The sequence below is a fragment of the Oryzias melastigma genome, linkage group LG22 (genome assembly GCF_002922805.2).
Source record: "Oryzias melastigma strain HK-1 linkage group LG22, ASM292280v2, whole genome shotgun sequence".
NCBI classification, from domain to species: Eukaryota; Metazoa; Chordata; class Actinopteri; order Beloniformes; family Adrianichthyidae; genus Oryzias; species Oryzias melastigma.
In genome coordinates this window covers 10065802-10079481 of record NC_050533.1, presented here as the reverse complement: position 1 = coordinate 10079481, position 13680 = coordinate 10065802, and the positions used below count along the sequence as shown (strand labels likewise).

Below are 13680 nucleotides of genomic sequence, written 5' to 3'. Positions count from 1 at the left end.
TAAAAAAATATGGTTGCCACACATTTTACTTATATGAAACTTGACTGTAATAAAATATAATATTTGAAAATAATGTATAAATTGGCAAAAAGTAATAATTTATAACTAATTTTAGCTTTTTATGACCACCCTGTTATAATGGTGCATTATCTCCTCCTGACCAGGAGGCGGCGGTAATAACACTTGGATAGTAGGAATCTTCCACTAAAACAAAATGTTAGAAGGTGCACGTCGGAAATTGGTAGTTTAAATGAATTTAAAGATAATACATTTCCTCTTTTCTGAAATTTAGGTGCGCGAATTATAAAATAATTTGAAATTTTATAACAGCAACGGGGATTCATAGATGCAAAGAAACTGGGTGAGTTCAACTGCAGTTGGTAGGTTTGTAATGTAGGGCCGTTGTTGTCGGCAAACCAGATTATTTTAACGATAGTTTAAATGCAAGGGAATATACACAATTTTATGAATAAGTTTTAATTGGATATGTGGTCTAGAAATGCTACATCACCGCAGAAACGAACAGAATCGTTGCAACTTGTTGTTTGTGCTAACTTGGATAGCTAGCATAGCCATCTTTGCAAGATTAGCAATCTTAGCTCAACCTTGAAAGAAAAGTTCTGGAGGCCAGAAAGCTGAATTTTCTATATGTTTATTGATTAAAACGTTGTGGTTAAATTCATAATTGAAAACAAACTGTTTTTCAATTTTATTCAAGCGTCAAATATTTTTTAGATGCAGCAAAGTTTTAGGTAGTGGTGCAACCACTGATTCATCTGTTTTAACGTGATTCTCTGATCTGTTTGCAGAGGGAGCAGAAATATCTTATCAATTATAGCGTATTGCTCCACATGACCTATTAAATTGCACAGAAAGTATAATTTACATGCTTTGACAGTTTACATGTCATTTGCTTGTTTTAATGCAGGGAAATGTGTGTTGCACAATTAACCCAGAAAAGGTTTAAAAAACTATTTAAAAAGAAAAAAAGTGACATTAAAACTGTTACGCAGTTCCAGCCACTACTAATCACTGTCATCTAGTACTAGGTGTGTTTTCAGACATTTTTTCTTTGCTTTCTAAATGTCTATTAAACCTAATGTTTTTCTATTAATTTTTGGATGCCATAAAACTCAATTTAAACATGTTTTAGCTCTATTATTTACAACTAATGCTTCTATCAATTGAGTTTCTCCTTGTAGAATCCTTTATAGCTTTGTGCAAATGCAGTTTAAGTGAATTCTGCAAACAATATTTAACTTTTTGAGCTAAAATATGAGAAAAATGCAAAAAAAAAAAAAAAAAAAAAAAAGCATATTCTGGTTAATTCATTCAACCGATTTGCTCATATTTCCAGATCCATGGCAAAGTGGCTGAAGGACCACCTGAACTTTGGCAGCAGACGTGATCCCCCTCAGCCCCCCAGGCCAGACTACACAGAGAGTGAAATTGTGAAGGCCTACCGAGCTCAGAAGGCTCTGGACTTTGAGGATCCCTACCAGCACTCTGATAAGGAGCACCAGAATGGTGGATTCAGCCCCTGCAATGCAACGTTAAGCCTTTCTTCCCTCCCTGCCATAGATTCAGTGCTTCCTAATGGTCTGGAGGTATATCATTCTGATTTTAACACTCACACATTTTTCAGTTAATCTACTAAACATCACTTTTTTTGGCCATTTATTACCTACTACTTTTATCATTTTATTGTTTTGTTTAATGTGCATACATGTGTCTTCCACACATTTCACAAATGTATTTTGAGTCTAAATTAGTTTGAATTACATTTTTTATTCAGGTGAAAGTCGTCTCTCCAAAACACAGATTAATTAAAGTGGACTCTCAGGAGTTTGGGCGCTGTAAAATTCCCTTGAGTCCTGTGACTGTTCAAGAAGAGCCTGTAAGCACTCTTTTTCTTTTTTCTTTTTTCTCATTTTATTTTATTTTCTTCATTCTTAATTTAACCCTCCTGCTAAAAACCACAATGCTTTTGGTCTTTTGTTGTGTTTTTATGATCTCCCATGATGCCTTCTATTCCCACGTCTAGGTCGTTCCCTCTGCCCCAGTAGCATCAGACAGCGACACAGATTACTCCGATCCATTCGATGCTCGACCGGACCCGAGGCTCAGACAAAACTGGGAGCCGAAAGCCGCACCAACAGACTGTTGTAGCTACATGGAACCGTTCGAGGCCCAGCGAATTATTTCAGGTTTAGTATCAGAGCGTTAGCAGTGGAAAGTCAGATGAAAAGAGATTCAATACAGATCAGATCAGAATGTTTCACACTCTTGTTGGTATCATTAGTCTCTCCTTGTCTTTTTGTAGCATTTTTTTTAACTGTAAAAGTCTGTGAAATGTTTACATCGTTTACATTACATTTTCTTTTGAGGTTTACCTTTTGCAGTCTTGCTGTTTTGCAGATTCTATCTTTTGTTTTCTAACAGTGCACCGTGTTCTGCATTCTGATTGGCTGCAGACCTTGTCAGTCAATGTCCTCAGTGCCGTGTCTGCTCTCCAAACTGCATTTAGTTTGCAGAATCTACATAAATCCTCAATTCTTGGCAGATCTTTGTTTTCATGCTTTCATCTCAGTTAGATTTTTCTTCCATATTCTTAGAAACAGACAGAGTAGAAGTTACTTTTTGTAATGTTGGATGTTGATGTGAACTAGATGAAGTTACTTTGTATTTATTGCTGTATTTTGTATACCAACTCAGCGGCCTTGTGGTGGAGTATCTGCCATTAGACTGGAAGATTGTGAGTTCAAAATCCACGGTCGAGTCATACTAAAGACTTTAAAGGGAACCTCACTATTAAGGGGTAGAATTGGGGGATTAAACCACCAAATTGTACCCGAGTGCGACTGTGTCTGCAGGTCACCACTCCCCCAGGGGTTGAGTCAAATGTGAAGAACAGCTAATGGGACTTTATTTCCCGCAGAACTTCAACACAGTGTGATGACCAACATGTCTGTAAGTGGAGATGGCGGCCAGCTTTATGATAACCCTTACGAGGAGAAGAGGGGCCACCAGAGAGGAGCAGCTCCTCAGGAGAAATCCCTGAGTAGAGAGGCCGACCTCAGCCCGCTGGACAGCAGGGAGAGCCGGCTGCCTCAGGACGACGAGAGGCCGGCCGACGAGTACGACCAGCCCTGGGAGTGGAAGAAGGACAACATCTCAAAAGCTCTAGCAGGTTAGTGTATGTTTGTTTTTGCCTCTCTCGAGACTTTTAACCCTAAACGATCTCTGTTTGGGTACAGTTCAGTTTGAAGGAGCTCAGAGGGAGAGCACACGAGGACAAACGGAACAATCCAGACTAGCCAAAACTGCTGCTGCTTCGACTGCCACGCCCGAACCTGCGACCCTGCGGCTTTGCAGCGACACTCCTGCTGTCCTGGGGGAGAGAGTGGACCCCTTCCTACCTCTGGAAAAGCAAGTGTAAGCAAATGTCTTCGAAGTTTGGAGTGAGGGGACCGATTTATCCTTCAAATGGTTCATAAACAAACATTTGCTTTCATTTTCTTGTCTCACGTGATGCCACTGTAATTCCCAGCATTCTCAGATGTTACATGCAAATAATTCTTTCCTGTGAAGGTCATAACACGAAAAACTAAATAAGAAAATCTTCATATTCTAGTCTTACTGTGAAACTATCTGCATCAGCGTTCATTAATGGGAAATATCTCTAAACTATCTGACATGAAAAAACTGAAAGTAATTTAAAAAAGAATAAAATTTCAGTCCTCAAAACTGGTACCAATTGTTTCACACATTTTATAACTTTTTTCATGAGATAACAGAAACTAACCAAAGCAATACGGAGTAGAAAAAATAATTTGTTTGAGATATTTTTACCTGTAAGTGCATTTAATTTGCTTTCCTCATAAAGCAACATCCTAAATAAATAAGTCTCAAGGCTTAAAGTTTACACTTTTTTTTTCAATAATGCTTGCAGATGGTACCATGGAGCCCTGAGCCGGTCGGAGGCCGAATCTCTGCTGACTTTGTGCAAGGAGAGCTCCTATCTGGTCAGAAACAGCCAGACCTGTTGCAATGACTACTCCCTTTCCCTCAGGTAATAATACAAAAAAACTTTAATGATATCATTTATTCACATTTACTGGTGGACAGACACCAATTACGAATGTGAAAGTCTTCAAATCCATTATCAACAAACAATCTAGTGGAGAAAAATCAGATTCCCTGAATATGTACACAAAAATATAACTTCTTATTGCAGAATTATCTGATAGCACAAGGATTTTAATAGGACAGGGTGCACCGGCAGGATGAAGGCTCAGACTTGTCTTGAAGCAGACACTGTTCAAATGTAGCTGGAAAAGAGGGGGGGACCTGGCTGCAGACAAGAATAAATAGACTTTTGGAGTTAGTTTTCTTTGTTGTTGAGCTGCAGGTAGTTGAGAAAACCGAGGTTTAAGTTCAGAGAGGAAAGCTTTGTGTGAAGGAGGAGGAATAATACTGGAGGAGAAGAGGGATGTGTTGACAGGTAAAGTTGGGGTGGTGTCGGCGTAGCAATAAAATTGTATGTTGAATTTCCTGAAGATGCTTCCTAGTTGGAGAAGATATACGATAAAAAAAAGGAGGGGGCCAAGGACAAAGCCTTGGGACACCCCTGAGGTGACTGGTGAGGGCCGGGACCGGAAGGAGTGAAGTTGAACAAACTGAGAGCAGCCAGCGAGGATGTGAACCAGTTAAGGGAGGTGTGAGCGATGCCGATGGAGGAAAGTCCATGCTGGAGGATGGACTGGGAGATGGTGTTGAATGCTGTGCTGAGGTCGAGAAGAAGGAGAATCGATAGGACTCTGGCATCAGCAGCAAGGAGCAGGTCGGTAGAGATTTTGATTTTTGCAGTGTCTGTGCTGTGATGGGGGCGAAAGCTGGAATTTTTCATAGAGTGACCGCGGGCTCACACTGCATCCAGTCTGACTCCGGTGCGGACACCGGAGCGGTCTAGCTATGGCAGAGGACTCTCATTGGCCACGGATGGCTGCAGTTCTGCTGCAGACCTCATGAGACTCAAACTCCCGTAGGTTCACGTGATAACTCGCAATTTATATAGAAAGTACAATAGTTGTGTTTGAGATGACTTGTGCCTCGCCTGGATCGTCAGCGAGACCAGGCGGCTGCAGGCGGGGGTGGGGAAAGGTGCCTGAGATAAAAGTGACAGCAAGACTGTACGAGAACAGGAAGTTGTGGGTGTCTCTCCTTATAGTATGATCTTTACTATCATATATTTAATATTAATTTTTAACATCTGTCCGTGGACAATAAAGGAAAAATAGCCGCTGGGATAATTGAATGTGTACTGTCCCAGAGAAATAAATAAAAAATAAATTAAAGTTAACTTTTAAAGGCAATAATAACACACATAACTGCAGATGATTTGAAAACTTGTTTATTTGTACATCAGTGGTTGGCTGATTCCGTCTTAGCTTATCACGTTGCAGGAGGGGGTGGGGATGTGCACGAGAGAAGAAGATGTGTGCCGCGAAGAAAAAGTAAAATGCAAAAGGCATTAACGTGCTGACAGCTGTCATTTTTGGAGTGCGAGAATAAATAATAACGACAGTTCCTCTTAAAGAACTGAGGATGATTCTTTGGCTTCACGCGCTCCGGAGGCTCTGAGGGTCCGAACAGGGGGGTGAACCCCGGAGGAAGAGCAGCCTTCGGCTCTGAAAGAGATCTCTACCGCATCATCCGGACACGATCGGAGAACAAAACAGGAAAGGTTCAACGACTACTTTCCAGAAAGAGTTGCAAAATACACAGATTTGCTTCATGTTGCGCCAGTCACGTCTGATCAGCATCCCGTCAAAGTGCAAGAACTGACAGGACACCATTTCCCACAATGCCTTGTTTTGTAGTCTTCAGGGCAGCTGGCTTGCAGCCAGCGCAGAGCCAGATTTCCAGCATGACCCGCCTCTTTCTCACGATATTTTCATGATGACATCTGAGTCAAAACTACCCTACATGCACCGCAATCCAGGAGATCTGTGCAGCGCTGCGTCCGCCGGCATGATCTCAAATACACCTCCGGCTCCAGTGAAATGAAGTCAATTTATTTGCCATTTTTTTCACAATGTTGGAGCCAGGCATCTTCAGTAAGCAGTGATTGAATAACTTGCATTACAGAAAAACTCTCATAAAAGAAAAATAGAACTAGCAAGAACATGTTAAAAAAAAATCCATGTAATCCATTCGACAATAACTGTAGCGCATTGAAGGATCGATTAAAAAAGTGAGAATTTGTCAAAAAATATAACGAAAATATGATGACTGTTAATGCTGTAAAATCTCATTCACCCTGACGGCCATCAAATTAGTTAAAAAAATGTGAAAACGTGGAGTCAGAAATAGTCTAAAATTAAAAAAAAATGATACATTTTAGACTGAGCAATTAGTCTGGTGCTTTTATTGACTTTAGAAGGGATTAAAAAAATCAAATTAAAGGAATTAATGCTGGTTTGGGGGAAAAAAACCTACTTTTTGGCATGAATTTGCGCAGTAAATCATGTTGAAACACATCATCTAGATGACATTTAACATTCATTAAATTTATGTTTGCATTGGAATCCTTTCCCTTTCATCATTTCGTTGTTTGTCACTTCTTTTTTCAGCAACCTCCGCAGGGGAAGTAATAGATTGTTTTTGAATGAATCATCTAAAGTGTGGGAATCACAAATACATATTTTCTGTTTGTAATAGTTTCTACATTTTTCTAATTATCAGTTTAAGTTCAAAATAAAAATGTATTTTAAGGTTGCAAATTGGTGTTTTGACAATATTTTAGACGTTTAAATCAATCAAAAATAAAGGCTTTGAAAGTATTCAATCCAAACATATAGGAAGGGTTCATATAAATAATCCTCTTTCAAAATCTACATTTTTTTTCAAAAACCTAACAGTTTTTTTCCCATAAATACAAAGGAACTATCATCTTCCAGTTGGGGGTGTTCTTCAAGCTTTTGGTTCTCAGAGAAAGAAGACTCGTCCGTCATCTCTTTCTCCCGTTTCAGGAGCTGTAACGGCTTCATGCACATGAAGTTCACCCGGACGGCAGATGGCCGCTATGTTCTTGGGGAGAACAGTCCTCCTTTCTCCTCCATCCCCGAGGTCATCCACCACTACACCACGCACAAGCTGCCCATCCGAGGAGCGGAGCACATGTCCTTAATGTACCCGGTCATCGTTCAAACTCTCTGACAGAACACTGCTGCACGGTTCCTTCCGGTGCTACTGAAAATCACACATTCACGCTCCTAGACCCCACCAGGAGTGATTGTGCAAGGTTGAGCTTCACTGGCGTACAGTTATATCTTCAGTGTGCTATCAGGAAGGTTTCAAAAGCGTTACCTGTTCAGGTAAACTTCTAAACTTAACTTGAAGATGAAGAGATCTGTATGGTTAAAAGGTAACCAAAATGAAGCTTTCTTCTGACTTTTACCTTTCAGCATAAATCCTCGAAATCTCAGCAAAGACCCTGACTTAGTTTACATGTGGCCTTCTTCTTCTTGTTTGAGGAGATTTTACTCTAGAACCTTTTTATTTGTTAATCTGACGTAGTGGCAGTCGCATCTCCATACTGATGCAGTCTGGCGTGTCCAATGAGAATCTTGATATTCGCATCTTTGAGAAACTGCTGGGATGACATTGACGGATGAGATCAGTTGGGTAATGTAAAGCATGACGCCGGCATGATCACTCCTGGTGAGACCTTAGGGTTTGTTTCCCACACATCTCACTGCCGTTCAGTTCTACCAGTAAGTACACTGACAGCTCCACAAGGAGAGCTCATGTGAATGGTAATGTCACTGAAACTTCCTTTTTTTTGTTGTTGTTGTTGCTTTCTGATCAACGTGGACTCCCAAAAACCAGCAACTGCGGTGGTAAAACCTCCTGAAGTGTCTTGAAAGAACCTTTATCAAACACAGCTGCGTCCCATTTCACATGCGTTGTTTTTAATGCAAATCTTCCAGAAGGTTAAAAGAGATGAGGAAGATTGCGTAGAGATGCAGCGGTACTCTGAACACCATTGTTGGAGCCTTTTGCATCATGAAGATCCCTGACCCCTCCTGTATTAAGAGAGTTCTCGAGTGTTTCCGTGGGCTCACCTGTGTCAGACATGACCTTCAGCGAGTCTCAAAATCCAGCAATACTAGTTTAGACAATTAATTGCAGTATTTTTCCCCCTAAAAGCTTGTCGCTTTATGATAAATAAGCTTTGATTGTTTCTTTACTGTGCTGTTTTATAAGAACTCTAAATGTTGTCTTAAAATAAAGTCTGTTTTTAAAATGTCTGAGTCATGATTTTTTTCTCTCTTTTGGCACAATGTTGGTACAAAGCTGCTAATGTGTTTTAAAGGGAATTGCCATAACAGGTTGAACATGTCTGCACCATCTAGCCTAAATTACTGTTGATGAGTTAAAACAAACACAAACATTTGTTCAGTAAACTTTGCTCTTACAATTTTAACAAAGTCAGCTTAAAAGTTCCACTCCATCTATATATTTTTTCTATTGTAAATTCATTCCTAGTGGTTTTTTTTTTAACATGATTATGCCTAAATCAAGAAGCCTATCGTTTTTTAAGACATATCTTCTGCAGAGCAGCAGAAATTCACCTTGACTTGTGGACTGGGTTGTTGGTGCGAAAGTAACTGTGTTGATGTCCCAGCATCCCTTTGTTAACACACTCTTAGTATTTTCTTTTTCCATGATCAATCCAATAAATCCTCTTTTTGATTTTGTTTCTAAGAGGAAAACAGATTTACTGTTTGATTTATTAAAATTATTTACATTTGGTAAATGCTGTATATTTATGTAGTCAATTTCTACTTTGCTTTAAGTGCTGTACTGTCCCATTCATCCATCCATAAACAACAGCCTTAGCTACCAGGAGCATTGTGGGGTCCAGTGTCTCGCCCACTGACACTTCATCACCTTAGCGGGCAAAGTGGAAACCGAATCTGTGATCCTCTGATCGCTCTCCATTATGGCCACCCTTACTTTTATTAAGTTTAAAACACTAGTTTGGGGGGGGGGGAACTTTCACAACAGAAACAGATTGTTCTTTTTGGAACAATGACCTTAAGATTGGTAATTATTGTCATTAATTTGATGGAGAATATCAACATTTTGACCAAAATAATGTGTTGCACTATCAAATTTAAAGTTTTGTCATTATTTTTCCTTTATCTTTAGAGATAATTAAGTTTTAAGAGTAATAAGCTTAATATTTATATATATATATATATTTTAATGCATATACATTTTTATTTGTTTGTCACTTTTTTGGTTTTTATTCCAAAACCTGGACTAAACTTGAATGCAAGGCTAGCTCCCTCTGTTATAGAGGATCTTTGTGAACCCGACACCAGTTACCATAGCAACCAGCACCTATGTCAGCAAGAAGCAACGACAGCTGCAAAGCAGGTCAGAGCGATGAGTTAAATGAAATGTTTTGCATAAATACTATGCTTTATTATAATACTTATAATATTTAATCATTCCATGTTGGACAAACGGCAGTTTTAGAGGGATTTACGCACGAGGTCTTGAATGTTGTTGTAAATAAAGGCGGTGGGGGGTAAAAGGCAGTGGGGGGTAAAGGGGTGCATCAGTAGAGCAACATTATGTGGTCCAAAGAGGTTTGGACAGTCACAGAATGTGGCCCACATAAAGTTTACTATCAGACCTGTTTGAGATGTTAAGCAGCTCTGCACATAATCTGGTTTTGGTTTTTTTGAGGTTTTGAATTTTTGGGTCATTTTATGCCTCAAAAACTTTGTCTCCGCTTAAATGCATTATTTAATTGACATGGTTCGGCTGCTGTAGGTTTGTATTTGTATGCATTTCCACTGTGACGCTGCTTTAACTGTTTTGTTAGTACAAGACTTTTCTCTGATCTACTTTGTTTGGCAAAAATGAAAGCTCATCTGAGCTCTTTTGCAAACCAAACAAGCCCCAAAACAGGCATTTCGGATCACTTGCAAGTGAATCCTGCTGTGCTTTATCAATATTGTCAACAAAAAGCATAAATAGCTCAAGTGATTTTTCTTTTTTTATATTAACTGAGAAAAAAAATGTTAAAAACAGTTTTAAAACCCTAATAAACATGTTCCAATAAACTACTTGATAATGTATTATTCATGGTTCTTTCACAATTTCAATTTTTAATAAGAAATTAAATCCTAACAAAGTTCTGTTTGGACTTTACAACCAAAGGATTAGAGCTATACAAGTTTGACATGTTTCGCTGTTGAAATGATCCCCATTGCTGGTAAGTTTCAAAAAATCTAATTCTAAAGAATCTGCCAAACGGCCTCCAGGCTAAAAATTTTCAGAATAATGTGCATTACTGTAAAAATGACTTGATAAATCTAAAATCTTTCAGAAGATTTATTTATTTCATAAACTATGTAAAATGTATCATAAATTTATTGTTTATCCAATAACAACTAACACTTTTTTTAATCATTTGACTGAGTTTCTTGAAGTTGACTTCAGTCACATCTGGATTTTAATAGTTTCATTTTGATTCATTTTTGCCAGAGTTTAGAGTTTAGAACCTCTGGTTTTTATAGAATTTAAGGAAATGTAAAAGGTAAATCATTTTATTTCACATGAGCTGGAAAATACATGTTTATCAGTCTTTTAACATCAGCTCCAATAAAAACCATGAACTAGTTTTAAGAATAAGATACTATAATGTGTTCTTGCAATCTATTCTGTAAAAAAAAGTCATTATTTGAGTGTAATTAGGTAGATAGGTGTAACATGGTAGTGTGCTCTCTCTCGTTAGCCCCCGTTTCCATGACGATAAGAATGCAGCAGCTTGCTCAGCCCAAACTCAATCAGCTCAGGTATCCTGACAGGTAAGCTCGGCTAACATTGCTGTTCTCTTCATCAAAGATTTCAAATTATGTAAATAACAGACACAACTTAAACTGCCTGTAAGCTTTGAACATCCAAAGTGTTTTATTAAACAGAACATTTCAGAGTCTTACTTCATGGTAATTACATTTCCAATGGTCATTTTTAACCTGACCTAATTCAAAAAAAACGTTTGTTAAACCATCACATCACACTGTACAATAAGGGTCTCTTCATTTAACAGTGGTTAATGCACAATAACTAAGCATTAATTAACCATTTAATATAGTGTTATCATGTATCACTTAGTTAACAGTATATATAGACAATATAAAGGGACAGACTTCATCTTCCACCATTTCCACCAATGGGTATGGAATCGGGCTGCACGGTGGCGCAAGTGGTTAGCGCTCTCGCCTCACAGCGAGAAGGCCCCGGTTCGAATCCCGGCTGGGACCTTTCTGTGTGGAGTTTGCATGTTCTCCCCGTGCATGCGTGGGTTTTCACCGGGGACTCCGGCTTCCTCCCACCATCCAAAAACATGCCTCATAGGTTAATTGGCGACTCTGAATTGCCCCTAGGTGTGGATGTGAGAGTGGATGTGTGAGTGATTGCGGCCCTGAGACAGACTGGCGACCTGTCCAGGGTGTACCCCGCCTTCGCCCTTCAGTAGCCGGGATAGGCTCCGGCACCCCCGCGACCCCGAAAGGGAAGCAGCGGTCAAGAAGATGGATGGATGGATGGGTATGGAATCTAAGGATAATGTATGTAATCTTTGTCTAAAAGTGTGAAGCAATGCTAAGAATGGTGGTGATAATGAAAATGTTGATTTATTTATAATTATTATTTTCTTTGATGACATGCTGGCAATAATGTGTTGTTAAACTAACAGGAAAAGTAAAAGGGGCGGGCTTTAATAAGCTCGGCTTCTGCCCGCTCCTTCACCAACATGCTCAAGTTTTGTTTGAAATGTTCTCGTGCTATTGTTATGTTATGTTTTCAAGATGTTTTTTCTTTTCTTTGATTTATTTTTTAAATTATGTTTTTTTTGCTGAATTGTTATTGGCATGTTGGAAAAATAAATAAATCAAATCAATCAAAACAGTTAACCAATATTTAATATTGAACCTTACATAATGCATTACATGGCATTAATAAACATTGCCTGATGCAATTATAGATCATTTTGTTTATATTAACCACATAGTTTAAAAATATTTAAACCCTTAATAATATCACTATGGTTCTTTGTTCGGAGTGTTGAATGAATATGTTTCAGCTAACTAATTCATCCACTAGTCTTTTATTGTGTTGCATGTTAGTATTGGCTTTAATAAAGACTTAATGGTTGTTTTAAGTAGTCTTTTGCTAATGCCGTGTTATCATGTATCATCATCATCAAAAGAAATTGGGTTCTCTGCCAGGCAGCATGAAGAACAGAAGAATCTCACATCCTTTTGCTGAGTGATTGACAGAATAATAGAGACAAATCACTGCAAAAATAGACCTCTTAGAAATAAGTCCAAAAATGCAAGATTTTTTTAAATAAGTTAAAAAAATTGGTTTTAACAAGATTTCTTATTTTAGGAGAAAAAAAATATTGTCACTAAGTCATGTTTTCTCAAACTTAGTTTATTTTACTATTGACAAGACAGAAATAACAGCATTTTTATATTAAAAATAAGTTTTTTTAATTCATAAGGTTCAGTTTTTTGTAGTGTGGCTTACCGTTAAAGCCTATAAGGTCAGTGCTGTGTCCTGGAGTTCCTGCTGTTGGTCAGATACTACAACAATGTGTGTTCTAAATATTAGGACCTGAATATACAGAATGATTATTTTCATCCAGAAATATATATTTTTTACTGCATTTTAAGAAGTTGTGAAGTTAAATCATGGCATCTGAGCAAAAAATGTATCTCTTGAAACAATATAACACTCATCCAAGAGGATTTTTGACTGATGATGAACTTTTGATGGATGAGTCAAAGATATTGAGCAGTCAGCTATGGTTACCAGATCTTGCAAAAAAAAAAAATGATTCTGACATTTGCAGAAGCTTAATGGAGTTGATGACAGCTTGAACGCCTGCCATGACCAAAGTTAATTTAGCTCCAGTTTCATATAAGTGATCATACGACCTCACTCTTACAAATTGATGAAGAAATCAAACTGCTTTTTTGCATAATTTTTTCGTTTTTCCTTGTGTGTGTGTGTTTTTTACATCATTCCTGTTTTCTAACTGTCTTGTTTGTTGCATAATCCTTCTGTTTAGACTGTCTCTCTGGGAAGTGAGTGAGCGTGCTCTCACGGCTGTTGCATCCAAACGGCTGTGTCACCTGGCTAACCCTAAATCCCCCGTTTCTGCCTGGCAGCCAGACAGGCCTCTCCCAGTTCCAGTGAGTTCCACCGGCCATCAGGTCATCAGGCCATCAGAGTTTGTTGGAGTAAAAGGTGATGGGTAAACAAATCCCAATGAGGCAACTGTTTATCCAGTTGGTTCACTGAAGGCCAAAGTTTTTAAAAGGATTTGTTTGATCCATCATGCCATCTAGTGGTCAAAAAGGAAAAAAGAAATCATGCACTTGCACATAAAAAATGTTCTCATCTCCATAACATTAGGAAAAAATTGTAAAATTGTTATGTTTTCCTGAATAATCCCTCAACATTTTTAAGACTTCAAATCAAATTCATAGATATGTAAACAATTATTCTTAGGTATGTATGTAAATAATTGCCCCTTGGAGATAATTAAAGTTGTTTCAATTAAACTGAATTGAAAAAAAAAACATG

At 38.3% G+C, this 13680-nt stretch overlaps 2 protein-coding genes across 4 annotated transcripts in view; both read left to right on the top strand.

Annotated features, from left to right (window-relative positions):
- The first annotated feature begins 159 nt into the window (after positions 1-159).
- LOC112142587 (SH2 domain-containing adapter protein F) lies at positions 160-8315 on the top strand. Of its 3 annotated transcripts, XM_036209978.1 has the most exons (9): positions 197-216; positions 293-361; positions 1358-1607; positions 1796-1897; positions 2045-2207; positions 2939-3190; positions 3258-3435; positions 3953-4072; positions 7035-8315. In XM_036209978.1, the coding sequence occupies exons 3-9, from the start codon at positions 1362-1364 to the stop codon at positions 7219-7221; spliced, it is 1248 nt and encodes a 415-aa protein (XP_036065871.1). In that variant the 5' UTR covers positions 197-216; positions 293-361; positions 1358-1361; the 3' UTR covers positions 7222-8315. The 3 variants fall into 3 exon arrangements, with proteins under 3 accessions (XP_024121829.1, XP_024121820.1, XP_036065871.1); XM_024266052.2 differs by having other exon boundaries at positions 161-361; XM_024266061.2 differs by lacking the exon at positions 1796-1897 and having other exon boundaries at positions 160-361.
- Positions 8316-9333: 1018 nt separating this feature from the next.
- theg (theg spermatid protein) overlaps positions 9334-13680 on the top strand; it is a 9257-nt gene continuing 4910 nt past the window's right edge. Inside the window, exons 1-3 of the mRNA XM_024266074.2 lie at positions 9334-9450; positions 10820-10892; positions 13163-13286. Of these exons, the coding sequence (XP_024121842.1) occupies positions 9417-9450; positions 10820-10892; positions 13163-13286 (231 nt within the window). The 5' untranslated portion in view covers positions 9334-9416. The remainder of the gene's footprint in view (positions 9451-10819; positions 10893-13162; positions 13287-13680) is intronic.

Excerpts from the sequence above, each read along its gene's own strand:
- LOC112142587 (XM_024266052.2), top strand. The coding sequence starts at position 1,362 with ATGGCAAAGTGGCTGAAGGACCACCTGAACTTTGGCAGCAGACGTGAT. Across the intron at positions 3,191-3,257 it reads CATCTCAAAAGCTCTAGCAG|TTCAGTTTGAAGGAGCTCAG; the intron begins GTTAGTGTATGT and ends GTTTGGGTACAG. Across the intron at positions 3,436-3,952 it reads CTACCTCTGGAAAAGCAAGT|ATGGTACCATGGAGCCCTGA; the intron begins GTAAGCAAATGT and ends TAATGCTTGCAG.